The following is a 26,962-nucleotide window of genomic DNA, read 5'->3' as shown; positions in this document are numbered from 1 at the left end:
GCTTCGCGCCCTGCCAGCCCCGCCCCCGCCGCCTGCGTCCTCCAGGCCCCGCCCCCGCAGCCTCGTTCCCGAAGTTGGCGGGAAAGTTGTGACCACCGGCGCTTGCGCACTCTGGGGCCCTGGGAAACCTGCCCGGCGACCCTTGACGTCGCGGATCACAGTGCACTTGATTGGCTGCTCTGCGACACCGGTCAGCTCCGTCTTTCTACTGTGGTTGCAGACCGACTCCTGCGTGCTGACCACCTGCAAGGTCTTAAAAAACCTGGCACTGCAAAGACCCTCAGGGACTCTCTCCTTTCTTGTCTTACGGATGTGAGCAACTTGAGCCCAGAGAGGGGAAGAAATTTAAGTTCCACAACCGAATGGCTGAGCCCCCGGACGTAACGCTCAGCTCCGCTCCGGCTGCCACAAAGCTAAGTCCCAGAGAGGCAGGAACCAGGCGTGCGTCCGCTGCTCCCTGACCTATAGGACAGGCAGTAGCTAGAGTTGTTTTTTTCCAAACCTGAAACTTCCACTCTCACCTGAACCACGGTTACCCTCCCTGGTGGCTGACACCTGCACCCACTTTTCACTGGCCTTCTTGCTCTTCACCTCACCTCCCTACCCCAAGGCTGCCTTTCCCATCCTGTCCCACCATCCGCACTGCCTCATTCCTGCAGCAGCTCTTCTCTACCCAAGCCTGTTTGCTCACCCATCCTCTGGCTGGTTGTCCTGACATTAACTCACCTGGTGGCCCTTGTGCCACATCATTGCCTGGGGCAGCTCAACAGCTGGTAGATGCCAAAGGGGGAGGATGACCCCGCTGGCGCCATGGGGCAGATCGGGGTGAGGGGGCCCATAAGTCTGCCCATCCTGAGTCCCCTGAGTGAGCAGCTCAGAGGAAGGCCTGCGGGAGACAGCACCAAAAAAACACAGGCCTGCAGATTTTTAATGCTCATACAGGGATCGGATGGGCTGGAGGGGTGCCTCAGACCACCAAGAGGAGTGCCTCACTTGCCACGAGTGCCAGTTGTCTCTCTGTTAGACATCACCTGGCTGAATGGTCTGTCTCTCTCTCCCGGGTGGGGATGGCAGCATCCACATCTGCCCGAGGAGCTGGACCTCCTGCTGACAGAGCCACCTCGGCCCGAATCAGTTCAGCTCAGTCCTGGGTTGGGGGTGCAGAAAGCCGCAGACTGGAGCCCCCTGGGGCATCTGCTTTCAGGTCTCTCAAAAGGCAGTGGACAGACATCTGGAAAGAGAGGTGTGGATTCAGAGAGGTCCCAAGGTCCAGGAGGCTGGCTGGTTCTGGCCAAGGCCCTGCCCCCAACTCTTCTCTTGCCTCCTACCCATCCCTCTAAATGCCCACAGAACCCGGCACTCACCTAGTAGAGCACGTCCTCAAAATCCAGCTGCAGGTAGCGGAGCAGGCGGGATGGCAGGGGAAGGCGGGGCAGGGCGTGGGGCAGGCAGGCGGCCAGGTGAGCACGGAGCGCACATCGGCTCAGATGCTGCAGCGATCTGGGCTGCCTCACCAAGGCGAAAAGGGAGGAATAGAAACGGTGGTGCTTCTGGGGACAGAATGAGGGGCTCAGTGAGGCAGCCTTGGACAAATGGCACCCTTTCCTCCCAAAGCGGGTGGGCGGGGGGGTGGGGGGAGGGGAGGCTGGTGGCCAGCAGGTGTCTACAGGAGCCTCAAGAAGTAGTGTTTTGGGTGTTCACTCTGTGTGTTTTCTTCTTCTTCTGGGACATGAACGGGTCTCTGGGTCGTTTCTCTGGGGCAGGGTAGGGGACCCAACAGAGCTTCCCTGTAGGCAGTGGAGTCCTTTGGGGCCAGGCTGAGTGAGCGTGTGTTCAGGGTCTTGGAACCTGACCTGCAGTATTTCAGGAGGCACCAGGGCCACGGCCTCCTCCGGAAGCTGCATGATACTGTAGGTGTTCATCAGGACCTCAATGGTCCTCGGAGACTCACACCAGCGCTCCAGCACCTAGGGGGGCAGAGATGCATCAGCGCTTCCGGGGCTCCCCCATGCTGCAGGTCCCCAGCCCGTCTGCACAGGATGACGAGACAGCGATAGAACAGCTGCTGTGGGCTGAATTGTGTCCCCCCAAAAATATGTTGAAGTCCTAATCCCCAGGACATATAAATCTGACCTCTTTAGAAATAGGATCTTTGCAGTTGCGCTGAAGTTAAAATGAGGTCATCAAGGAGAGGATTCATAGAGAAGGGAAGAGGCCGGCAGAGACCTGGTGGGATCAAGTTGGAGCCAGATTCATTCTTTCACGTCTTCATTTAGTAAATAATTACTAAGGGCCACTACAGGCTGAGCCCTGGGGACCTAGCAGTGAGGATGACAGACAGGTCCTTTCAGCTGGGAAGGTCTATTTCAGTGGGAGAAAATAATATCAACACATAAACAACCACAGATAAGCCGTTACAATGAAAAATAAGTAGGCTTGGGGACTGAGTGTGTTGGGAGGGTGCTGTCCTAGATGGGTGGTCAAGAAAAGCCTCTCTGAGGAGGTGACCCACTGCAGGGGAGGCTGAGCCATGCTGGGGGAGCAGCCCGTGCCAGAGACTGTCCACATGGAAAGAAAGACAGCCTCAGCCGGCCTGGACACACAGATGCCATCATACTCGTGTCTGCAAGTACTGGCTAGAAGCAGATGCGTGCTTCATCCACTCCATCTCTGGCTGTGTCTCAAGCTATAGGCAGCGGCCACAAACCCTTTAGAAAATCTGAGAACACCTAAGTACTATCTTTCTGGCAGCATTCCTGTACATGGCACCCCTCTCCCCACATACACTTGCATGCAGCACTGGGGGCTTTAAAACCCCCTGCCTAAAAGGAGCCCCACTGCCTGGCAGGCTGGGAGTGTTGCATGGGCTGGCTGCTGCTGGGCCGGGGGAGCAGGGCCCCTGGGGAAAGCATCTCACACACCCGGAGCCCCCTCTGCTTCTTGCCCTGCAACTCAGCAGTGCTCACTGTGGCTGCCTCATCCCGTCTGCCCAGAGCGGGTCTCTGATTTACTCCTCCTTAGGGCTAGGAAAGAACAGGCAGGTCACGTCTATCTGCTGTTCAGGAGGGGTCTCTCTGTGCCTCCCAGCCCACGTTGATTCCTGCCTCTGTCCTCTGCCTGGAATACCTATGCTTTCCTCCTCCTCCATCTCCAAGGCCTGCCCATCCCAAGTCCCCTCTGCTCCAGGAAGCTTCCTGCGGCTCTTCAACCAGCACCTCTCTCTCCCTACGTTGGCATAATGCCCAGCAGCTTTCCCACACATTATTTAACTTAGAAGAACATGAGCTAACTCTAGGTTAGGCCCTGTTGAAAGGGCTTTACGTGTATGAGCTCAGTTCTCATCCTAACCCTATGAAGTAGGCACACTCTTATGCCCCTGTGTTACACACGAGGAAACTGAGGCCCGGAGAGATTAAGCAACTTGCCAAGGGTCACGTGGCTGGTGTGCCAGGCTCCGGAGCCTGCGCTCTTGGGCGTCACTTATGCCGCAGCTACCTCACCATAGAACAGTGTCTGGTGGTGGTCAGGGCTGTGCTCACTCCCACTGTTACCCACGGGGCTCCTACAGCTTTTTATCGCTGTTCGCTAGAGGCTATAATTCGTGCAAAGAGCATGCGTTCAGAGCGTTCCAGTGACTTGCCTATAGTCACAGGAACAAGCATCAGACCAGACCCTGGCTCCAGGTTTCCTGAGCGCCCAGTGGCTCCTGGAGAGCTGGCTGAGGCTGGCAGCGATCACCGATGACTCCTTGCAGGGAGACAGGCACCTCAGCCAAGCGTGGAGCAGCTGTGGATTGCAGGAGATGGAGGAAGACTCCCTCCTGAACTTTTCCAGCACCTGGGACGCGGCACCCAATCGAAGGGGAGGAATGGGGCACTTGGCTGTGCCGGCCCCCTTGGTCCCTAAGGCAGGGCAGATCGGGGCTGGGGGCGGGGGCGGGCAGTGGGGTCCTGGGAAATCCTTCTGCTGCTCTGCCTCCTCCTCCCACCCCCTCCCCAAAGGGGAAATCATTAGTTGTCAGAGCCACCGTCAGATTACAGGGAATTGCTCGTCTCCTAATTATCTGGTGTTAATAGGAGATTAATTAGTGTTAATTGTTGATTTCCTTGTATTTTCCCAAAGGGGAGACCAATCTGCCGAACTCTCGGGCTGTTTAATTATTTGGTCTTGCTTAGGAATCTAGACTGATGCTTCTAGGTTTGTGAGTGGAGGCGAAAGGCAGGGACAGGAGAGGAGTGTCCAGGACCGGGCAGGGCTGGACAGTTCAAGCCCCGAGATGGCGCAGAAGGATCTGCCCACAGCCTGCTACCCTGTATCCGTTCTGACCCAGCTCCTCAGAGAACAGGGGTCCCCATCCCAGTCCCAGCACCCTTGGACATTATAAGGCCCCCTCCAGATACGACGCAGTATGGGACAGGGCCCCCTGTGAGGGCATCTAGGAGCACAGGTCTTCAAGTTGAACCCACTGTGGGAATATGTTAATCAAATGAGATACAGCCAGGAAATTGACAGCGAAAGGCTTTTTCTCTGGTGCCAGCATAGCAGCTGCTGGTCTGGGTGATGCTAAGCTCTCAGAAACAAGGACTATGTCTGTCTGCAAAAGGTCAGGAAGCTTTGAACCTCATGACCCAGGCTCATCGCTCTGCCCTGGGGGAGCCTCTCCTGTGCAGAGTGTCTCACTGAATGGATCCCACTGCCAGGCTGAGCCTCCTGCATGTTCCTCTCATCAGCTCGCTCCCCGGATGAAGAAACAACTCCCTGACGCCCACATCAGTCCTGGCTCCTGTCTTTTCAGATGCATGATAATCTGACCTCCTGCGCTCAGGCCACCTTCAACACACACGCATACACTTGTGCATGCACACATGCGTGCATATGCATGCGGGAGCCCGTGTATGCACACGTGCATACATACCTACACACACACACCCCTCCTGCCGGTCTCCGTCCTTGCCTTTGCCCCCTTTTGGGCTTTGCTTACTTGATGAAAGAAGAACTTACTCGTGTGCTCAAGGGTTGGAGGCTGCATCTGGAGTGAGTGGGAGCAGGTCTGTGTCTCCCCTACCCTCACCCTCACGGCCCTCCCTCTGGCCCCAGCCCCATACCTTGGGGAGGGCCCCAGGCCAGACGCGGACAGCACCGTGGTTGAGCAAAGCTCGCACCGTGTGCTCTGGGCTCTGGGCCAGGGCCGCAGCTGGGCCCTGCAGAGCATAGTGCAGGGCCGTGTGTCCCCCATAGTCCATGACGTTGGTGCTGACGCCGCAGGATAGGAGCAGCTCCACGATGGCCGCGTGGCCGCGGCGACAGGCCAGGTGCAGGGGCCGTCGCTTGTCCTGGTCAGCAGCATCCGCATCGGCTCCGGCTGAGAGCAACAGAGAGCAGAGCTGGAGGCAGCTGGCGGTGGTGGCCTCAGCGTCGGCGGGGGACGTGCAGCGGACGTCACAGGCAGCCAGCAGTGGGGTCCAGCCTTCGGCATTACGGGCATCAGGGCATGCCCCCCGTCTCAGAAGCAGGTCTGCCAGCTCCACACGGCCCAGCCGGGCGGCCACATGCAAAGGGGTCTCCTCCTCCTCCTCAGACCGACCATCCACTTTCGCCCCAAACCTCAGGAGCAGCTCCGCACACCTGGGAAGGGCGAGACGGTGGTGGGGAGGAGAATAGGGCCCTCCACTCCTACCAGTCTGAGCAGAGCAAACCTGGGGGCAGTTCTTGGGCGGCTCCTGCTTCTGTCTGCCCCTCCCCTTCCATCCTGCCGGTCACTAGTCATCCCAGCCGCGCGCTGCAGGGTCAGCAAAGCCTTCTCTTCAAGCCCGCGTGCTCCCTGCAGGAGTGGTGCCCTAAAGTCTTCACGGGGGTGAAAGTCACGTGCAGCCCTCATGCAGTGAGAACAGGAGCCCTTCTGAGGGCTCTACACGAACTGACTTGTTCCATCCTAGGTCCCGAGGAGGAAACTGAGCCCCGAGGGTGTGAGGACCCGGCCCACATTCACGCAGCTAGGAGGTGGGGGGGGGGGGCGGCTGGCATTCGGGCCCAGGGTGTAGCAGGGCAGTCGGAGGGCTGTGCACGCTGGGGCTGGTGGAGGAAGCGGGACGTGGGGCCTGGCTGTGGGTGTGGATGGAATTGGGGGCATGGGAGAAAGAGCAACAAAACCAAAATTGGCCAGCCAGATTTGCTCCAAGACGGCCCTCACAGAAGGTCGTATGTGCCTATAAGAACGTGAACATGGAAATTCAAGGCGAACGGAACTTAGCCTCTTGGAGCTAGTGTCCGCATCTGAAGAATGGGGATACTTGCTAATACCTGGACCTAATGAAGTTGTGAGCAGCACAGTGCCTGGAAAGACCATGACGGCAGCCCTTGGCAGGGAGGGTGGGTAGTGATGGATCATGGGGGCCCATCGTATTATCCTGCCCACCTTTCTACATGTTTAAAATTATCCATAATAATTTTTTTAAAGATTTTATTTATTTATTTGACAGAGAGAGAGATAGCGAGAGCAGGAACACAAGCAGGGGGAGCGGGAGAGGGAGAAGCAGGCTTCCCACAGAGCGGGGAGCCCGATGCAGGGCTCGATCCCAGGACCCTGAGATCATGACCTGAGCTGAAGGCAGACGCTTAACGACTGAGCCACCCAGGCTCTATCCATAATAATTTAAAAAAATACTTCTGTTTACGCGGGAAAGGAAAGAATGATTCTCACTGGGTGTGGTCTCCATGAGGCTGGGCTAGAACATGGCCAGAACCAAAAATGCGGGATTGTATAGAGCTGTGTTGTCTGATACAGGGGCACCAATCACACACGGCTATCGAGCACTTGGATTATGACAATGTCTAATTGAGACATGCCGTGAGTGTTAAAATACACACCAATTTTGAAGACTTGGTACAAAAAAGAGAACGTAAAATATCTCATTAGTTCTTTATGTTGATTACATGTTGAAGTGGCAACGTTTTGGATATACTGGGTTAAATAAAAGATATTATTAAAATTAATTTCACCCATTTCAGAGATATTTGTACACCCATGTTCACCGCAGCACTATTCACAACAGCCAAAATGTGAAAGAAAGCAATCTAAGTGTTCATCAGCTGATGAGTGGATAAAATGTAGCATCTACAGACAATGGGATCTTATTTAGCCTGGAAAAGGGAGGACATCCTGACACCTGCTGCAACATGGATGAACCCTGAGGATATCGTGCTGAGTGAAAGAAGCGATCACAAAAGGACAAATGCCCTGTGATTCCACTCGTATGGGGTACCTAGAATAGTCAAATTCTGGAAACCAGAAGAATGGTGGCTGTCACAAGCTGGAGGGAGAGAGGAATGAGAAGCTTTTGTTCGGTGAGGACAGAATTTCAGGGTTGTTTTTTTTTTTTTAAGATTTTTAAAAAAGATTTTATTTATTCATTTGATAGAGAGAGCACAAGCAGGGGGAGCAGCAGAGGGAGAGGGAGAAGCAGGCTCCCTGCCGAGCAGGGAGCCTGACACGGAACTCGATCCCAGGACCCCGGGATCATGACCTGGGTCAAAGGCAGATGGTTAACCAACTGAACCACCCAGGTGCCCCAGAATTTGTTTTATAAAATTTAAAATGTTCATGAGAAGGATGGTGGTGATGGTTACCTGACAATGTAAACCTGCTTAGTGCCACTGAACTGTGCCTTTAGAAACGGTCAAGATGGTAAATTTTGTTATATGTATTTTACCAGAATTAAAAAAAATAATTTCATCTTTTTCTATTTTTTTTAAGATTTTACATTTAAGTCATCTCTACACCCACTATGGGGCTCAAACTCACAACCCCGAGAGCAAGAGTCCCACGCTCTACTGACTGAGTCAGCCAGGTGCCCCATTATTGTTCATTTTTTTGATAAGGCCACTAAAAAATGTTTAATTACATACGTGGCTCACATTGTATTCTATTGGGACACACTGGGATAGAATACATCTTCGACCATAATAAGTCAATGGAGTCTGCTGAAGGATGATGAGGTTAACAGGAGGTTAACCAGCTCATGATGAAAGGGATAAAAATTTGGCACCATTCCGGAGCAAGATGTGAAATTTGTCAGGTGCGCAGTCTGTAGAGGGAGGGCCTCTATTGCATGTACAGTTAGTTCATAGATCTGCCAAGGGTCCCTTTGCCAGGATTCCACGCTCATCAAAAATTGAGTGAGGGGGCGCCTGGTTGGGTAAGCGTCTGCCTTCGGTTCAGGTCATGATTCCAGGGTCCTAGGATCGAGCCTCGCATAGGGCTCCCTGCTTCTCCCTCTCCTGCTGCTCCCCCTGCTCGTGCTCTCTCTCTCTGTCAAATAAATAAATAAAATCTTCTTTAAAAAATTGAGCGAGGACTCGTCCCCCAAGTCTCCCTACACATACAGCATAATTATTTGGGTCATAATAAAGGAATTTTCCCTACACTAAATAATATATTGAAACATGGGTACATCTATCAGTTTCTTGTGAGTTTAGTTAGTTGAGTTCCATCCCTAGGCCCATTTATCTGAGGGTACCCACCAACAGGGAAATGCTAGACCTGTCCACAGGGATCAACGCAAGCCCTAACTGGGGGCTGCTCTCCTTTCCTGGACTGTCAGCTCCCTGAGGGCAGCATTATGCCTCAGTCACCGCTGTACCTAGCACAAGGCCTGGAACACAGGATAGACTCAGAAAAATTAACACTTTACAGTATACCACCTCCCCATAATGGATCCAGACAACTTCCCAACACAGGCTCTGCAGCTGGGTCCCTGCCACAGTCCTTTTACACCCCGGGGAAGCAGAAACTGTCCCAAGTACAGGCCATTCCAAAGTTCCAGGGCCAGTGGTAGGAGGGTTTGGGGGGTAATCACATCCTGACTCCCCACCTGAGCCAAGCTCAGCAGGCCTGCCAGCCCCTGACGGGCTCGCTCATCCTCCCTGAGGTCATGGCTCTGCCCGCCCCCAAGACTAGAATGGGGGCTGGACTGGGGGTCACTCACTCAAGGGCGCCGGCCCCCTGGCAGAGGTGCAAGGGGAGTTTTCCATCCTGGTCGGGGATGCTGGGGTCGGCTCCGGCCACCAGCAGCGCGTGGACACAGGCAGCGTGGCCCGCGGCACAGGCTTCGTGCAGGGCGGTGCGGCCCCCAGGGGCGCTGTCAGGCCTTGCTCGCCGCCTCAGCAGCAGCTGCAGAACTTCCGTGTGGCCCCGGCTGGCGGCCACGTGCAGCGGGGTGGTCAGCTCCTCTTCGTACGTCAGAGACCAGAGTCCTAGGGAGAGAGGGGACATGGGCCTCAGACCCTGGAGGGAGGCAAAGAGCGGCCAGGCAACAGGGGAGATGGGTAGAGGCTGGGAAGAGGGAGCCCAGAGCTCCGTCCCCAGCCTCCCCTCTCCCTCTCAGATGCCCCCCCCCAGTGCCCCTGGCCCGTACTCAGAGCGCGGATGTTGAAGCGGAAATCCCTCCATCGCTCTGGGTCACTGGTATCAAAGATGGAATCCGGAGTCAGGCCAGTGCTGGAATCGGCGAGGATGTGGGAGACAGAGCCCACGTCCCCGGCCAGCACGGCCTGCCAGAAGGCCAGGGCAGGTCCCGAGGCCGTCCGGGTGACGATGGGTCCCGGGCCGGACTCTGGGTGCTCGGCAGACCCTCTGCTGGGCTTCTCCACCAGCCTGGCACAGAGGGTGTGTCTGTCACTGGGGGGTTCTCCCTGCTCCCTGCATTCTTCTGGGGACCAGCTCATGAGGACAGAGTACGAGCATGTGGGAAGAGGAGTGGGAGAAGGAGGGGTCAGAGGCAGAGAGAGGAAGAAGAGGAGGGAAACAGGGACAGAGGGCGGGAGACGGTCTCTGTGTCCCTGAGTGGAGCCTGACCCGGCCACGCGGTTCCGCAGAAGCTATTCTGGGCTCCACATGACTTCACTCCCAGGCCAAGGCTTAGGCAAGCCTCTGGGTAGGGGAGACGTAGCCAGGCGCTTCTCCTCTTCCTCAAGCACTTGGTAACTCTGTATCTGACAGGGTCAGCCCAGGCCCCTGGCCCTTAGCCCTCCAGCCCCAGAGTCCCTCACCCCTCTGGTGGCTGCTCCAGCGAGGCTCGGCGGCCCGGGACTCCAGCAGCAGGTCGGCTGTGCTATGTGGGGGAAACAGCTCCTGTAACCTCTCCAGGGCTCCGGTGTACAGCGCATTCTGCAAGGCCATGTCACGGCACAGAAGTGGCGACCGCCGAGTTGGCCCCCAGGCTGGGCAGGCCTGGGACCCCCAGACCCGGCAGGCCAGGGCTGAAGGAAGGCACCCCACACGGCGTCCCCAGCGGGGAGGGGAGCTCCTTCTCCCAGGCATAGGCAATCTCTGGGAGAGAGGGAGCCGAAGCAGCAGGACGCAGGGAGATGCCACTGGCCGACTGGTCAGGCAGGCACCGGGCCCGAGCCAGGCAGAGGCCTAGTGTGGGAGGGGCAGTGAGTGCACGTAGGCCATGCTCTAAATAGACCCAGCTGTCCCAGCTGCCCGTCCCGGGGAAGGCGGCCTCAGGCTGGAGTGGGCATTAGGGAGGAGCTGGAGAACAGAGTGAGGCTCGAGCCCTCCAACCCTGAGTTCACCCTGGAGTTGACGGCCCTCAGGGTTGAGAGGGATCGCCCAGATCGTGGTAGCCAACCTGCAATTTCACAGGTAAAGGAACATGGAGCCTGGGTGTGGAAAGCGATTTGCCCAAGGTGTGACAACTTGTGTCAGATCCGGGACTAGAATGGGGGTGGGGGTGGGGAGTGGGGGCTCTCAAGCTGCCATTTCATACTCTTTGTCATCTATCCTGTGCTTCACCAAAGCCAGCCTCCAGCGGCCTGGGCTCTGATCCCAGATGGAGGGCATGTGGGTGCCGGGCGATTTTTCCTGCCCTCCCAAATTAGCCCTGCACCTTCCCCCTCTCAAACCCAAGGAAAGGCTCCACAGTTGTGACGAATGGCAGAAAAGGCCCCACTCCATGAGGCTTTCCTTCCAGGTGTTCTCTGGAAGACAGACTTCTGCCTTGGGGAGAGAGGGCTCGGCCCACAGGCAGCAATAGAAACTCCCAGTGCCCAGCCTGGGTGCTGACCCCCCATCTCCCACCCCTACCTGCCAACGTTAGAGGGGTCTCAAGTCAGGGAGTGAGAAGGAGAAAGTGGTTCTACCCATTCAGGCACATTAGGATAACGAGACTACCTTCATTTGGGGAGATAAACAGGAAAACAGGGAGGAAGAGAACTTAAATCCCAGCCCCTGGGCGGCCCACCACGGGCCCTGGGCCCGCTCCAGCCCTAGTGGTCTCCTTTCATCTGGCTCCCATTGGCCTCTATGACCTGCAGAACACACCTTAACGTTTATTCACACACTCTTTACACTGCTTCTTCTGAGAGAGCTCTGGGGCTCCCAGCCCTCGGTGGCACGACTGTCCCTTGCTCCCTGAGCTCTCCTTCTCCAGCACCCCAACTCTTCCTTCCCCAGCAAAGGGGACCCACAGATGAACTTCCACCCGGGGGCAGGAGGCTGTGTCCCATCCACTCCCTGAGGGACAGGCTCTGGGTCAAAGGAAGGAGAGCAGAGCTTGGGCTGGTGGGGCGGGGGGGCAGGCATGTTTCAGAAAGGCGTGGAGACCACTCAGAGAAGGCACTGGCTCTCTACCAGGAGCCCTTGTTCTGGCCACCTACTACACCCTTTCTTCCTAGAACCTTCCTCTACCCCACCCTGCCGCTGCCTAAGAGTCCTCACCCCACTGACACCCTTCTGTAAGGATAATCAAACCCTGGAGTACCAGGGACCTTGGAGGCTTGCCCAACCTCTCCTTGTTTTACAGGTAAGGAAACTGAGGCCCGGAGACAGGAAAGGTCTGTGCAAGATCACACAGGGAGTTCCCACCGAGGTGGGGCTAACACCGAGGGCTGCTGACTTCCAAACTTGTTTTTTTCTTTTTCCAGACTTACTGTAGACCTTCCTTTTCCTTTCTCTTTTTCCTTCTTTCTTTCTTCTATTTTTTTTCTCTCTTAAAAACCCCAAGGAGGAAGAGAGCTGGGGAGCCAGGACAGGAACCAACAGGAGATGAAGACATGGGTGAGGGTCAGAGGACAGGGCTCTGGGGCCTGAGGGTGAAGGCTGTGAGTGGGTGAGGACGGAGGGCCAGCAGGGGTGGGGCGAGAGGGGGAGGCTGGGCACAGGCAGGGGGCGCGGAGCAGGGGCGGGAAGCACGGAGATGGACAGAGAGAGCTGCTCCCCGAGCTGCGTGGCCGTTTATGCCTCTGCCACAGGCCCTCCATGGCTGGGAGTCGCCCAGTCCCCCTGCCAACCTCGGGCACCCTGGCCTCAACCATCATTTCCTTTTCTTCTTCTCCTTCGCCAGCTTGGCTTCCTCAGCGTCCTGGTCCTTGATGAGTTTTAGCCTCCTCTTGCCCAGTGGAGTCTTGAAGTACCAGTCCTGGTGGGAAGAGGGGGGGAGGCGGGAGTGCATTGGCTCCACCCCGGCTTCTGCCTCCCGACCTTGCCCTCCCCTTCCCACCGATGTGCCCTCCGCGGCAGCAGCCGGTTCTCCTCTCTTCCCCGGCTCATCCTCTCTTCCACGGCTCAGGCGTCCTGCTAGAGTCTCGGTTTCCCTTGCTCTCCACCAAATACTCCAGGCCACGGGGTCAGCCATTGTCGGGGGCAAGCCCTCTCTCCATGGCCATCCTGCCACACATGGGGCACTGGTGGGCAGCGACTGAGGTGGGGGAAGTGGGTGTCCGCTGGTGCCAGGACCAACCACGGGCTCTTAATACCCAGGTGGCACTTTCGGGCTCCGGCCCTTGAGGACACCAGGTAAGCTGGTCCTGCCCACATGTCCTTCCCTGTGATTTCCTGTCCCCTTCCCAGCTAAACTCCATGGGGGAGCAGAGGGAGGGATCTAAGGGGGGCTTCAGAGGGCTGACTCCCTGGTTAGTGCTGGCCCGTTACCCTCCCTCCTGGCCTCCCCGCTATGCCCACCCCCGAAGCCTCACCTTCAGGGACTCCTCCTCCTCCCGGTACACGGGCTCCAGCTTGGCCAGATGCCCCAGGAACTCTGAGGCCACCAGGGGCCGCTTGGACAGCTGTAGGACCCGCCGCTCGGTCAGCACTGAGTGGATGGCTTGGAGAATGTGACCGGGTGTGTAGCCATCAGACACCTTGGCCAGGGCACTGATGTCTAGGTTCTGGGTCACCTGGACCCCCTGGGCCTCTATCATCTGCCTCCAGAGCACTGCAGGTGTTGGGGAAGGACACAGGGCAGGGAGAAGCAAGCAGTGAGGGAGAAGCAACCACCTCTATCTGAAATGAGGTCTGTGCTTCTGGAGAGCGGCTCTGTGCACATCAGTGCCTCCCCTCCCAGGAAGATGAGCATCATCCTGTCCACTGAACACGAGGAAGTGACACTCGGAGGACTTATGTGGCCTGCCCGTGTCCACGGAGCCAGGCCAGGACCCAGGCCACCGGGCTGCTTGTCTAGCTGCCCTTTCCTGCCATGGAGGCATGGTCTCAGAGCAGAGTGGGGAGGGGAAGAAGGGTGAGGAGGCTCTGGCAGGGGTGGTCCCTGGATCCCTTGTCCGGCCTGCCCTCACGTCACAGGGCCTCACCGTAGCGACAAGCGTAATCAGGCCGCGGCATGTAGAGGATCCGTTCGTAGGTCCGGCACAGCCCCTTCATCTCCGCCAGATGCGGCTGGTCAGTTGTCCCTATCAGCATCACACGGTCTCCTGGGCCCAGCAGTCGCAGGGCTTTGGTGAGATCCTTCTTTATTCGCTTTGGGTCCATCTGCTCTGGGGAGATGGGGGGGAGAGACATGTGACTTCTGTGGGCTTCTGAGTTCTCTCGGAGCACATGCCCACACTCAGCCTCGTGTGGACACTGGGAGCGACACAGGCAGGAGGCCAGTCCTGCTTCCAGGATAAGGAAAAGGCATCAGGAGGACAGGGAACTTGTCCAAGGCCCCACGGCAGACGAGGTTTGGAGTTGACTTAAACAAGCCCAAGCCGGCCTTGCCCATGGCTCATGCTGCTACCCAGGTCCCCACACCTCCTTCTCTTCTTTTGGGACCCTCTTATAGAAATTCTTCTCGGCATTCCCAATCCAGATCACAGAGGGCTGTAAGAGTCGAGCCACCTGGACAGGTCAGAGAATAAAAACCTGGCGTCAGATGTCCCTGGGCAAGGGTCACCTCCCCGTCTGGTCCAAGGGCTGGGCTTGGAGCTCGGCCCCCATTTCCCACGTGCGGCCCGTCCCACCTCTCAGCCTGCTGGCCCTCCACCACACCTCCGTGGGAACAGAATCTCTGCCCTCCCTGCGTGGGGAGGCTGCATATTAAGCCTCAGCTCTACCGTTAAAGAAACTGCTCTGCTCCCCACTTCCCCCCAACCTCCCCCACCCCCAGGGCTTCAGGAATCCACAAGCTCCTAGCAGGGGTTGGTAGGGAGACCTCACCAGCTCCTGAAATCACACCAAATAGGCAGATGGGTGACCTCCTAAGCATAAAGCCCACCCTGCTCTGTGGGCACCGCCTGAGCACTAGAAATGCCAAAGTCGGGGGACTCAGACCTTAAAGATGATATGAACTATCATCTGCACCCCCATCTTGCCAGGATATTTGCCCTGCAGGTTGCCAGGTGACAGGTCAAACAGGTTGGCACCAGTTTCTGTGCACACGGCCTTGACCAGCATCTTCTTCCCCATGCCAGAGGGGCCCACCAGGAGGATGGAGCGGATGAGGGGAGCCATGGAGTGTATATCTGGGGAGCCTGAGAGAGGAAACAGGGGCCAGAGGCAGGCAGTAGGCCGGTAAGGGACCGGGCTGGAAGCCACTGTGTAAGGTGAGGCCAGAGGCCCAGGGCTGGGTGGGATGAAGTTCGGACCCCAGCCGCGCTGCCGTCCCCCGGTGTGTGAGCTATCCCCTAGGCAGGCACGCTGAGAGAGGCCGCCCAGAGGACTTCCATCGGCTCCCCAGGTACGAGTATAAAGAGCTAGATGCAGGAGGGAGCCTTCTACCCCCTTCCAATGCCCCTTTGGTTTTCTGTACCATCTCTTTCCACTTCTGGATCATGAAGGGGTAGAATTAAAGGACCTCTGACCAACCACTTCAGAAAGATCCTGGTCTTCCAGGATGGGGACAGACTACGGGATATCACTTGGGGTTGGGTGAGGGGCCGGAAAAGTGGACTCCTCGGTAGGTCAAGAGTTCACATGACTTCTGGGGTGGCCCAATCTGGGTGTGACCTCCAGCAGGGCCTGGGGAAGGCAGGAGGAGTCCAGCATAGATCCATGGCACAGGGGACATGTCCACCTCAGCCACCCTGACACGCACCCCGGCTCCCCTAAGAGCCACCGGCCAGAGTGGCTCTCCCCGCTCCCCAGGGCATCTCACCAAGCCGAAGGACCCCATACAAGGCCACATTCTGTCGTATGTCAAACAGGGAAGGCATAGGCAACTTGTTTGCCAGGTTCAGAATGGATCCAAGATAGAGGTAGTCACCTGGGGGGACAGGTGAGTGGCACCCACTGGGGCAGGGCCAAGAGAGAGCCACTTGAGGAGAGGGCTCACTGCAGAGGGTGGAAGCCAGCCACTGCAGGGGGAGCAGGCGCTGGGGAGGGGGTCTCACCGATGTAATCTTTCAAGGCCACTGTCTCGCTCTTCCTTAGAAAGCCAAAGACCACGAGCTCTTCAAACAGAGAGTCCACGGACCTGCAGAGGACAGCACGGAGGGGGCGCCAAGGACGAAGGGAAGTGGAGGCAGAGATGAGTGGCGTGATGCTACAGGCTTGAGTGCGGAAATACCCATAGTGACAGCCAGCATCAGAAGGCACAGCACCAACCCACTGGCCCGGCACTGGGTGCTCTGTGGGTTGAGTGGGGCGTGAGAAGCAGCAGCGCCCTCTGACCCTCCCTCCATCAGTCTGCACATGGCCCCAAGTTTCACCATCAGAAACCCAGTCATTTGGGCGACATATGCCCCTCTTTCTAGAAATCACATTTCGTGTACACACTCCTGGAAGCAGCTGACATCATCGTGCTCGAGACTCACTTCACCAAAGAAGTGACTAGGCAGGGACCACTGGCAAGTTCCTCAAGGCCCCAGAGTGGCATCCAGGGGGAGATGGCTTTGGTAGGGACAGAGCTGATTAAGGCAAAAGGCTGGAGGGGGGAACAGGAAGGAGGGAGCACTGAGGACAATCCTCCACTCACATCTTCCTCTGCACCATCATTTTCAAAGCATTTTCTCAGGCTTCTATTTGATCCTCACAGCTATCTTGTGCGTTTGGCAGGGTGGGTACTTGGTTAACGAGGACAGGGAGTCAGAGAGGTTAAGTGACTTTCTCCAGGCCACACAGCAACAGAACCAGGACCAGAAGTCAGATCGGTCCTGGGCCAGGGTTTGCTCACCACCCACGATAAGGTAAAGGGTCTGCTACCTGTTTGGGGTCAGATCTTTTTCCTTCTTCTTCTTCCCAGCTTTCTTCCCAGTCTTTTTCTGGTTGCAAACAAGCACACAGGCAGTTGTCCTCTGGTCCTTGCCCGCCCCCCGCCCCCGCACCGTGTGCACGTCTGCGTCCCAGCGTTCACCCCTCATCTTGCCTTCGGATGCTTCAAGGGTCTCCCCTCCTCCCTGTCCACGGCCAGGCGCAGGGTCTTCAGCTCTTGACGCATCAGCTCATCCACCTGGGGGGACAGCAGGGAGTTCAGTGGGGCAGCCAGCGGCTGGAGAGGACAGGAGGGACGGGTGAGGACTGGGACGGGGTGGACAGGAGGAGAGCAGCCTCAGAGAAGAGTGAGACAAGCCCAGGGAAGGCAGCAGGGGTGCCCGTCAACAACCTTCCTGCACACCCTTCTGGGACCTGCAGGCTTTGCCCTTCTCCCCCTGCCCCTGTCCCTGTACTGGTCCACACCCAATGCTAATCCATACCCTGCTCATGCAGGAGCCTAGCCCTCGCCTGGCATCAACGTGGGGAGAAGCTCCAGGATGGAGTCAGTTGGCTTTCAGTTCAAGCCCCAGACCCACCCTTTAAAACCTGTGTGACATGAGCAGGTTTATCATTTTCCTGACATCCGGAAAATCATGGCGCCCACCTCCCGGGTGTTGGAAAGGTCACATGATCTAAGGCTCCCAAGGTACACCCTGCAGCCACACGGCAGCAGCTCTTGAAGGGTTGATGGGCATGATGGTGGGCATGACCCTGGCTCAGAGCCCCTCCACACCCCAGGGAGAGAGGGACCAGAGAGACGCAGAGGATAATGGGGACCGAGATGGACCAAGGTGGAGCTGGAATGACACAGAAAAGGCAGCACAGAGAGGCTGCTCCAGAAGAGAGGCAGTCCAGGGGCTTGAGGGGAAGAGCCCGAAGCAGGGGAGGTCCAGGGAGGGGGCGGGGGAGGGCCGCCAGGAGGCCCTGAGCCAGCTCACTCACCTGTATCCGGATCTCCTGCTCTACTTCCTTCCTCTTCTCCATCCGGAGCATCTCGGGGTCAAAACTCTGTTTCGGGTATATAGTCTCATACTGGTTCCTCCACAGGTCTAACCATGGAGAGACGGACAGAGGAATGAAGTTCAGAGTCCCAGGGCACCCACATACTCACACACACTCGGCCGGGAACCTGACCCAGCCTGGTCCACCTCTCTCTTGCTCTGTCTCTTTGCACCTGTCTGTCTGTCTGTCTCACACACACGCATACATGGACCAGGAACCTGACCCACGCTGGTACCTCCAGCCTCACAGGGCTGTCTGGCCCTGCTTCTACCCAGACCACAAAGGCCTGACCCCAAGGCCGAATCCGCAGGATTCGGATCAAAGGCACAACTCCCCCCACCCAGGGAATCGCACTCCACACTTCTGTCCCCTTTGGCATTCTCCCCTTGGCCTACACATCCACACACCCACACTGCCACCTCACTATCCACAGAGCATGTGTCCACTTTCCCCAGGGGACCCAGGGTCACCCTAAGGCCCTCACAAGGCCTGGACAGTCTTCCCCAGCCCCCTCCCGCCTTACTTATGTACTCCTCATGTCCGGCATTAATCACAGGTATAAATTTGGATGGCCACACTTTCAGCATTGTGTCTGCTTCCTAGAATAGAAACATCCTTTGATCTCGACCCCCTCATGGTCTCTGACCCTTACTCTCCTCAGACCAGCCTCCCACCAGGAATCTCCTCAGACTCTGTTCCCCCTGCCCACTTGGCTCACACCAAGTGGGTGTTTACCCCCTTCCTGGTCTTCTCTTTCTTCCCTTTCTTCTGCTTCCTCTCTTTTTTCTCCTTTTCTTTTTCCTTGTTTTTCTCTTGGTCCTTTTTTTTGCTCTCCTGGATCTGTGCCTCCAGTTCCATTTTTACCTGTGACCAATGATGGAAGACATTTCAGAGAAGACCAATGGGATTCTATAGGAGCAAAAGAACCCAGGCCTGAGACGGGGGTGGACTGGGGTCACTCATAGGGTCCAGATAGTCAAGAGTCCAGAGACCTCACTGGGGTCCAAGAAGAAAGAGGTGATCCGATCAGAGCTGCTGCTCTTTCTTTTTTTTTTTAAAGATTTTATTTATTTATTTGACACAGAGAGAATGAGATACAGAGAGCATGAGAGGGAGGAGAGTCAGAGGGAGAAGCAGACTCCCCGCCGAGCAAGGAGCCCGATGCGGGACTCGATCCCGGGACTCCAGGATCATGACCTGAGCCGAAGGCAGTCACTTAACCAACTGAGCCACCCAGGCGCCCTGCTGCTCTTTCTTGGCCCATGGGGATTTGAAGTCACAAAGAGACTCACCAGACATGCTGTCTCTCCCTGGCCAAAGATGTCTTCTCCAGACACAAGCACTCCCTACCCCCCCATGTAGTCTTGCTAGCTACATATATTTCCTCCAACACATCTGCCTCCGCTGAGACTGACCTTTCCCCCCAACCCTACTGCCACCCTCAGTTTACACTCAGGACTGTCTGTAACCTCAGACCCCACCTACCACAGAAAGTCTCCTGTCTCCACCTATAGGGTACCTGTTCTGGAGTCTTGTCTGCAAAGATCAGGTAGGATCCACCTACAGACTCATCTGGATAATCAGGGAATCGGCCAGTAAGGGCACTAAGTAAACACAAAATGGTCAGAGAGATGAACAAATGGGTGGATGGACAGATGGAAGGGTGGATGGGTGGTTGGATGGGTGGATGGATGGATGGATGGATGGATGGGGTAGAAGAATGGGTGAATGGATGGATAGTTAAATAGAGGGAAGGATGAAGAAAGAAAAAGGACTAGGGGGATAGAGGACAAGAGGGAAGGAGCAGAGAGTTACAGATTAGAAAGGAGAGACTCCTCAGGGGGCATCCATGGATGCTTTCCTCATCTAGTTTTGGCATTTTCTCTTCCATCCAGGGAAATGAGAAGTCATGTGCAGAGATAGTTGGGGGTCCCAGGTTTAAGTCAGGGTGTGAGCAGTGAGGGAAGGAGGATGGGAGTGGATGGAGAAAAGGGCTCAGTCTGGACTAAAGAACAGAACAGATGTGGGGACACGGTGGTGAGGAGGGAAAGAGGGGTTGAAGGTTGGGTCAGCTGAGGCTGGAGACACTGACTGGCACTCAATAAACCACTGTCGGATCTGCTCCTTCAATTTCTCCTTCATGTCGGGCCCCTCTGTCTCTTTGAGAGAGTCATGGGTCTTCACCATCGCCAACTGGAACCCTTCCTCCTTCTCTATCTGGCGGATCCTCCGGATATCCTCCCCGAAGCCGGCTTGACACACGACACCCACATTCCCCACCTGGTTGGGTGGCGAGGGGAGCTGGCGAAGTGGAGAAGAGGCGCAGGGAGTTGGGAGTGGGAGTGGGGAGGGCGCAGCCCCTGGCCTCAGGCACACACACCTGCCCCCTGCTTCCCCAGCACACTCGCACATGCAAGACCCTGCATACACATCCACATGGAACAACGGGCATGCCTGCGTCGGGAGAAATCGTGTTTGGAGCCAAAACTCGCCTGCGTAAATTACTCTGATAATGAATTTGCTAGATGCATCTGGGCTGGCCCCCCTGCCCGTTCCCCCCAGCACACCCTCCCCTGTGAGCCTCTGGCCCCAGCCCCCACGCACACCCCCGCCCCAGCGGCCCGTGTTGGCAGCCGCTCTCGCAGCCACTTTCCCGCCTCATTGGCTCCCAAATGTATTTTAAATATCACTCTGCGCAGAGACAATTACTGAAAACGCTGAGCTCACACTGTTGATGGGCCCGGGCGGCCAGGCTCATTCCTCACCCACCACCATGCCATGCCCCCCCACCTCCCCCCAAGGCCCGACCCTGGCCTCCCTCTGCCTGTTCTTGCCTCCTGGGGGTCCAGCTCTCCAGGCCCCCAAGTCTAACCTCCACTTGCATCATGCCCCCTGATCCTTCCTTCCTTCTGAAGCCCCCAAGCCTCCTAGAAAAGCCACCCGGGCCCTTGTCTCTGATCCCTTTGGTGCCCCAGCCCAGCCTCTGCGCAACTCCCTTTATCAGGAGGCCTTCACAGGCTCTGCCCACTGCAGGGCTCCTTCTCAGGGATCACATCCCTCACCACCACCATGGCCGAAGTCAGCAGAGACTAGCCGGAAGTAAGATCCAGCCGAGAGTAGCGGACAGATGTTACTCAGGGAGTGGGGCCCGTTTAGCCTGCCCGCGCAAGCACTGGGGGCCTGCCCCTCCTACCACCCACGCTCCCCTAGCTGCACACTCGTGCTCATGGACCCAGGTAACACTCAGCTAGACTCCCTGCATTGCAGAGGAGAAGCCAGTCTGGGCCCCTCAGAGCAGGTGGGGAGACTGTGGCCTGAAACACTCTGCTGTGAAAGGGTATGCCCCCACCCACCCTGGCCCCCGTGGTTCTCCCAAAGGCTGCAAGAGCCCTGGAGGGGGGGTTCCCCACTAGCCTTGTGGCCTCCTCCCTCTGCTGGGTGCACCCACTCAGCCTCTCCTTCTGACCAGCGGCATGAACATGAGGTCCAGGATGCTCTGGGCTACAATCCCTCATCCTGCCCCACATGGGAGATCCTTCCAAAGGTTTTAGAGAGGGAGGGGTAGAAAGGGACGGGGCTTGGTGGTAGTTTTCTGGCCCTTCTCGCTCTTTCTCGAACCCTGAAGGATCCCTTAACCAGGGTCCCCAGGCCTGAATCCCTCCACTCATGCCAAGCACAGTCCCGAGTGGAGGGAGGTGTGGGCAGTGAGGAGCTGTACAGGGGGCTCAGAGGGACAAAAAAGAGGGGAGGAGATCCCATGAACTAGCCCAGCCCGAGCCCCTGCCTGGAGCGAGGCAGGGACTTACCATGCCAATGAACTCCATCTCTGCTCGCCGGTCTTGCTGAGTACGTCTCCTCTGCAGGTAACCCTTCCACACCTGGGGGGACACATGGGCCCAGACATGCCCCACACTGCATTTCTGCAGGGGTGCGGCTCATGCCATCAGCCCCAGGGGGAAGCACCAGCCACTCACAAGGGAAGGTCTGGGTAGGGGAGCTTTGGGGTGGGACGTGGGGGAGGAGTGCCGGGGAGGACACCTCCCAGGGCTGCTCGTGGGCAAGCGACACCCTGAGCAGGAGCAGCCCAGGATAGGGCAGGGCCGGTAGGCACCCACGCGGTCCAGCTCCAAGGCTTTCCCCCTCAGGGGCCCCTAGGAATTCCCTCCTTCTCATCCCCACCGTCTAATCTGCTGTCTCTTTTGAGGTCAAGTTCAAATACCACCTTCTCCCAGAAGCACTCCCACTCTCACTTCTCAAAATTCCTACAGCATTTGGAATACACACTTGATCCCCCCTCTGCCTTGCTGGGCACATAGACATCCGTACTGTAAGGGCCATGGAGCTCCCCTGGTGAATTCCTACAGTTTTGACCCAAAGAAACTGAGGCTGGAGATAGGACATGGCCTCTCCTGGGTCTAAGAGCCCATTTGGGCCGAGCTGAGACAGGGCCAGGGTTCCTGACTCCTTGCCCAGTGCTCTTCTCCCAGGCCTCTGGCCACTCTCAGCCCCGTGGAGAGCCTGGTACCAGTGGGGTGGGGGCGGGGCACTGGGCAGGGGAGGCAGCGCCAGGGCCTGGCCAGGTGGCTTCTGTTCCATAACAGAACTTCAGAGAGCAGCCTCTTCTGTCGGCAGTATTTCCACATTCTCAGTGTCTGGCAACAGGGACAAAATGACTTGCTTCGGCTTTCAGGGGAGAAGTGGGGATCTCTCTTTGGGGCTGACCTTCCTCCTTAAAGGGCTTGCTTTAGCGAGCCCTGGGGGCAGGGCCTCCTCCTCATCCGTGGGCCAGCCTGACATTAATAAGTCAGCCAGATGCACGGGGCTCAGATAGGCATGCTCCGTGCATTGATTAAAAATCTAAAAATCTAGGGGCTCCTGGGTGGCTCAGTCAGTTAAGCGTCTGCCTTCAGCTCAGGTCAGGATCCCAGGGTGCTGGGATCGAGCCCCATGTCAGGCTCCCTGCTCAGTGGGAAGCCTGCTTCTCCCTCTCCCTCTGCTGTTCTTGTGCTCTTTCTCTCTCTCAAATAAATAAACAAAATCTTTTTTTTTTTTAAGATTTTTATTTATTTATTCATGAGAGACAGAGAGAGAGAGAGAGGCAGAGGGAGAAGCAGACTTCCCGCAGAGCAGGGAGCCTGATGTGGGACTCGATCCCAGGACTCTGGGATCATGACCTGAGCCGAAGGCAGACGCTCAACCATCTGAGCCACCCAGGCACCCCAATAAACAAAATCTTTAAAAAAAAGTCTAAAAATCTATCCCATTTGGAGGGCATATATCTTCTTGAGTTATTATTTGTTAATTGGTTGGTTTGCTTCTGGGCTTTGGCAGAAAGGAGTTCTCAGTTTCCTCTCTCGGGCTAGCAGACAGTTCCCGAGGCACTGGGGCTTGAGAGAGAAGCTGGGAGAAGACGTTCATTGGAGACAGAAAGACCAGCCCCATGTCAGCAGTTCTGGGCCTGCTTCTGGAAAGAAAAAGTGGCAAGGGACGTCCTGTGATGGGGCAGGGCAGTGGTCTCAGGAGCTACGACGCTGCAGGAGCAAAGGGTTCCCTTTCTACACTGGAATTTTCTTAGGGCCACTCCAGTCTCCTTAAGCTGGTAACCAGCCCCAAACAGAGTAAGCCTGAGTCAGCAGGACTCAGTGATGAGAGAAGACACACACACACACACACACACTCACACACACACACTCGCACGCTGGGGGACAGCAAGGGCTAAGAGGTACGGAGTGGCCATCCAGAGTAGAAGAGAGGGGTGACCACCGGGACGGTAAGAAGGCACAGGGACACCTAGGGATGGGGCTGGGTTTTCTGCAGTGGGGTGGATGGGATGCGATTCTGTTATTTCCATGGGTGACCCAGATGGCACAGACCTTGACGACATCTGGATCACATCAGTTCTCAAACTCTGTTTGATTCATCACCATTCCTTTTACCTCAGCTGCCAGGAGTCTCAGGATCCATTTTAGTGACTCATCTATAACAGTCTTATGAGTTTCCGGAATGATCATCTACTATGTTCTGCTACCTTATTATGGATCTTTCTCCTCTAATTTTAATGATCCTTCTGTTTCTGGGGCTTTTATGAGATATAGCACAAGATACAAGCTTATTAACTGATTAGGTCCCCAGTTTAGGATCTGGTTATGGGGGCAACAGAATCCAAGCACCTGCACCTCTGTCCTCAATTGCTGAGCCAGGCAGTCTTCCTGGAAGAGGTGACTCAAGCCTGACCTTCCTCCTGGGTGCTGGGGGGTTACCTTCTGTATGGTGATAGCTGCTTGGTCCTGATTGAACTTGTGCCAACTGTCCTCTCGAATCTTCCTATCGCGCTCCTCCTCTTTCCGAATCTCTCGCATGAAGGTGGCTCGGAGCCGGCCTTGCCTGGCCCGCTCAGCCCTTTGCAGTAGGATTATGGCCTCGGTCCGGTGCATTTCTGGAAAACCCTGGCCACCGCAGGGGCAAAGGAGCAGGAGAAGATGAGAGAGGGCTTATACCCAGGCTAGCAGCTGGGAGACGATCCACCAAACAACATGCTGGGGACATGGTCCTCCCAGTGGAGTGCCCAAGTCCTGTCCTCTATCTCGGTGTCAGAAGGTTTCAAGGAGCACAAGAGCATCCTTGAAGCAGGCCAGGGATTCCCCAAAGAGCACTCTGAGGTGGGAATAGGGCAGGGCAAATCCTCTCTGTCCTGGAAGATGGCATCTCTGTTCTGGGAGGGGTGTATGAGAGGAATCTGGGAGGGTGTGTCCCTGACTTACCCCCTCAGAGGTCACTGGCTCCATTCTGGACAGGATCTCTGCCAGCATCAGCCCTCGCTCCTTCAGAATGGTGGACTGCTCCAGCAGAAAGTATTTGGGGATTGGAACCTCCAGGTCTGCCTTTGGGGCAATATGGGGTAAGGAGGGTCAGGACTCAAAATCCAGGCCATCTGGCTGATACTACCATTTTAGCTGCTTACACAGATCCTGGTGATGGTTTCCTTCATCCTAGAGCCCTGGGGTGGGAGATTTATGGGTTAGGGGCAGATGCCCTTAAGCTCATCCCTCTATCTCCCTGCCCCACCATGTAACCGGAGTTGAATTCTGGAGGATCATGATACGTAATGGGCAGTGGTTCCAATCCTGACTGTGCATCAGAATCAACTGGGAAGCTCTTAAAATGCAGACTCCTAGGCCCTCCCAGACTACCACATCAGAGTGGCAGGGCCTGGAGAATCTGTTTTTGTTAGTTTGTTTTTTCAAATCCACAGCTGAGTTTGATGCAGCGGGTCTGGGAACTTTGAGACTGCTTCGGATGGGGAGCAGTGGCCCATGCCCTTGGGGCAGCCTGGAGACTGGAGCATTCACATCACCCTAGAGGCTTGTTAAAATGCAGAAGCAGGTTAGTGGGATTGAGCTGTGGTCCGAGATTCTGCGTTTCTAACAAAGTCCTAGGTGATGCTGATGTTTTTGGTCCAAGAACCACACTTTGAGAAGCAGGCCTCTGGGGGACTGTCTTCACCAAGCCCCTGCGGTTGCTGGGTATTCCCAGCCCCGCGAAGCCTCCAGCCTGACTCTCTGCCATCCCCCAACTACTCGCATGCACCCCCTCTTCCTGAAACTCTTCTCCCGATCAAACCCCATCCCCTGATCTGCCCCGTTCCCCTTCCCTTGCAGAGGTCCCAACACCAGGGTTGTCCTTGGGAGGTCAGGCCTCTGCGCCCCCTCCCGCTCCAGGTGGTGGAGGCGTGGCTCCGTGTCCGCGGGAGGTCAAGGCTACCGGCCACCCCGCCCCTCCGCTGGAGTGGGCGTGGCTCTGCCGCGCGGCCCGCGCACCGGGGTGAGCTTGAGGTCCTGCAGCACGCGGTCCAGGCAGTGGTACTCGCTCAGGTCGGCGCGCACCAGGTCGTCCTTGAGCTCCAGCACGCGGCCCGCCACGCTGTCCAGCAGCCGCCGCAGCAGCCGCCGCTTCTGCGGCTGCACCATCTGGTCGTAGAGGGTGTCGAACCGGCGCATCAGCCCCAGGTAGTGCAGGTAGATCGACGAGAGCCTGTATTGGAACGACTGCCGCTCCCTGGGGGGCACGGGTTCGAGCAGGGCCTGCTCCTGGTCCAGCAGCTCTTGCAGGGTCACGTGGGAGGAGTCCCAGAGGCGCTGGTAAGCTCTGGAGAGGAGAGGGGGCAGCAGGCCTCGGATCTGCGCCTCGGAGGAGTGGGGGGGTTAGGAGGGTGGGGGAAGACCGGCTCTGCTGAGCCTTTTGGGGAGTGTGAACTCCGGGTTCCAGAGGTGTGCAGTTAAGGTTACTCATGGCCCGGAGGGGTCCTGAGGGGGAGTGAGGTGGTAGTGAAGAGAACACACGTCCAGGCCTCCAGCACGTGGGAGATTGGGATCACTGGGAGGAGGGAGGCCACTGATGGATTAGCAAGGAAGGTGAAGGATAGGCATGGCCCTCAGGGGCTCCCTGTAAGGAAAAGGTCTCTTGGAGTCCGCAGTCGGTCCCTCCAGGGAGAGGGTGCAGCCCAGGGATGCTGCAGTCGTCTAGAAGGGTGAGTGGGAAGTGGGGGTGAGGGGTGAGTGTAGAGAAGGGTCCCTTCCCCTGATTCTGGAATAAGTAGTTCAAGGAAAGTCTGAAGAGGGAAAGCTGACCACAGACCGGCACAGCCAGGGGGTGCCGTGTGAATGTCTGGGGCCTAACCAGGGCTGGCCCAGCACACAAACCCCTCTCCCCGGCACCCCTTCTCCTCACCCACCTGCCCCAGCCCTGGGGGCTCCACTCCTGCTCCTCACTCACCCCTCAGACATGGTGCCCACTTCTCACAGTTCCCTTTGTGAGCTGGTCATGCAGTCCACAGAAGCTGTGCCTCCACCTCGACTCCATGCCCCCAAAGCCAGAACAGCCCAGTTTTGAGAGTTCTGGCCCATTGTCTCAATGTTCTAAGGCTGTGAGGGGAGGGGGCAGTAGGTACAGGACTGAGGACCCCTATCTCAGAGGATGTTCCCGTATCAAGCCTTGGAAGGCTAGGGCAGAGTGTGGGGTCAGCCGTGGCTGCTTTTCTTGTGAGAATCAAATAAAAGAGGAGTCGCTATTTGAAGTCACCCTGGGAGCAGTGAGGCTTTGGGTGAAGGTTAGTCCTAAAGGCATTCGTTTTTCCAACTGCACTTCTCAGCTGGAGGAACCCTATACTCCTTCACTCAGAGCCAGCCTCCTTGGCTCTTACTGATGACTGTCCTGGAGGCAGGTGTGATGTAAGGGGAAGGGGCACTGGAGTTGGGGTCAGAAGGTTGGGGTTCAGGCTGCAAAGTCATGACTCCACCTTGAGATGAGCACAAGCACGCCTGTTTCCCTGGGGTCTGATCGCACTTCACATGGTTCATGCGAACGATGCCTGTGTAAAGAATGACATTAGAAAGAGTAGAAGAGGGGACCCAGTGGCCTTTGGGGCTCGTTCTGAGCCCTCTGTGGCTGTAGCCATCAGGGCAACAGGCTCAGGAGACCATTCTTGGGAAAAATACA

The 26,962-nt window shown here is 56.8% G+C and overlaps 2 protein-coding genes and 1 long non-coding RNA gene across 5 annotated transcripts; 1 reads left to right on the top strand and 2 right to left on the bottom strand.

Annotated features, from left to right (window-relative positions):
* Positions 1–910: 910 nt before the first annotated feature.
* Positions 911–10,398, bottom strand: ASB10 (ankyrin repeat and SOCS box containing 10). 3 transcript variants are annotated; one of them, XM_081799840.1, is made up of 6 exons: positions 10,048–10,398; positions 8,985–9,252; positions 5,106–5,625; positions 1,854–1,967; positions 1,365–1,550; positions 911–1,231 (listed from the first exon to the last, which is right to left on the bottom strand). In XM_081799840.1, exons 1-5 carry the CDS (start codon positions 10,316–10,318, stop codon positions 1,365–1,367), a joined length of 1,359 nt encoding a protein of 452 aa, XP_081655966.1. In that variant the 5' UTR covers positions 10,319–10,398; the 3' UTR covers positions 911–1,231. The 3 variants fall into 3 exon arrangements, with proteins under 3 accessions (XP_081655966.1, XP_081655965.1, XP_030881286.2); XM_081799839.1 differs by lacking the exon at positions 10,048–10,398 and adding an exon at positions 9,414–9,916; XM_031025426.2 differs by lacking the exons at positions 911–1,231; positions 1,365–1,550; positions 1,854–1,967; positions 10,048–10,398 and adding exons at positions 2,135–3,786; positions 9,414–9,934.
* A 36-nt stretch (positions 10,399–10,434) lies between these two features.
* LOC145716445 (uncharacterized) lies at positions 10,435–20,001 on the top strand. The gene is made up of 3 exons (XR_014139081.1): positions 10,435–10,645; positions 12,006–12,058; positions 15,644–20,001. It is a non-coding gene; the product is annotated as an uncharacterized LOC145716445 (long non-coding RNA).
* DRC11L (dynein regulatory complex subunit 11 like) lies at positions 12,315–26,250 on the bottom strand. The gene is made up of 19 exons (XM_031025411.2): positions 26,240–26,250; positions 25,285–25,612; positions 24,229–24,348; positions 23,728–23,913; positions 21,274–21,345; positions 19,560–19,768; positions 18,987–19,071; positions 18,203–18,331; positions 17,991–18,066; positions 17,408–17,514; positions 16,578–16,661; positions 16,415–16,473; positions 15,604–15,686; positions 15,369–15,476; positions 14,546–14,745; positions 14,027–14,113; positions 13,588–13,765; positions 12,976–13,214; positions 12,315–12,419 (listed from the first exon to the last, which is right to left on the bottom strand). The coding sequence occupies exons 1-19, from the start codon at positions 26,248–26,250 to the stop codon at positions 12,315–12,317; spliced, it is 2,466 nt and encodes an 821-aa protein (XP_030881271.1).
* Between the last annotated feature and the right edge of the window lie 712 nt (positions 26,251–26,962).

The sequence above is a fragment of the Leptonychotes weddellii genome, chromosome 12 (genome assembly GCF_054177405.1).
Source record: "Leptonychotes weddellii isolate Sample4059 chromosome 12, ASM5417740v2, whole genome shotgun sequence".
NCBI lineage: Eukaryota > Metazoa > Chordata > Mammalia > Carnivora > Phocidae > Leptonychotes > Leptonychotes weddellii.
The sequence above is the reverse complement of the archived record's forward strand: the minus strand, read 5'-3'. Positions and strand labels throughout refer to the sequence as shown.

Excerpts from the sequence above, each read along its gene's own strand:
- ASB10 (XM_081799839.1), bottom strand. The coding sequence starts at position 9,723 with ATGAGCTGGTCCCCAGAAGAATGCAGGGAGCAGGGAGAACCCCCCAGT. Across the intron at positions 9,253-9,413 it reads CTTCAACATCCGCGCTCTGA|GACTCTGGTCTCTGACGTAC; the intron begins GTACGGGCCAGG and ends CTCTCTCCCTAG. Across the intron at positions 5,626-8,984 it reads CAGGGGGCCGGCGCCCTTGA|GTGTGCGGAGCTGCTCCTGA; the intron begins GTGAGTGACCCC and ends CGCCCTTCCCAG.
- DRC11L (XM_031025411.2), bottom strand. Across the intron at positions 19,769-21,273 it reads AGATGGAGTTCATTGGCATG|CTCCCCTCGCCACCCAACCA; the intron begins GTAAGTCCCTGC and ends CCACTTCGCCAG. Across the intron at positions 19,072-19,559 it reads CAGTGGTTTATTGAGTGCCA|TGCCCTTACTGGCCGATTCC; the intron begins GTCAGTGTCTCC and ends GTGTTTACTTAG.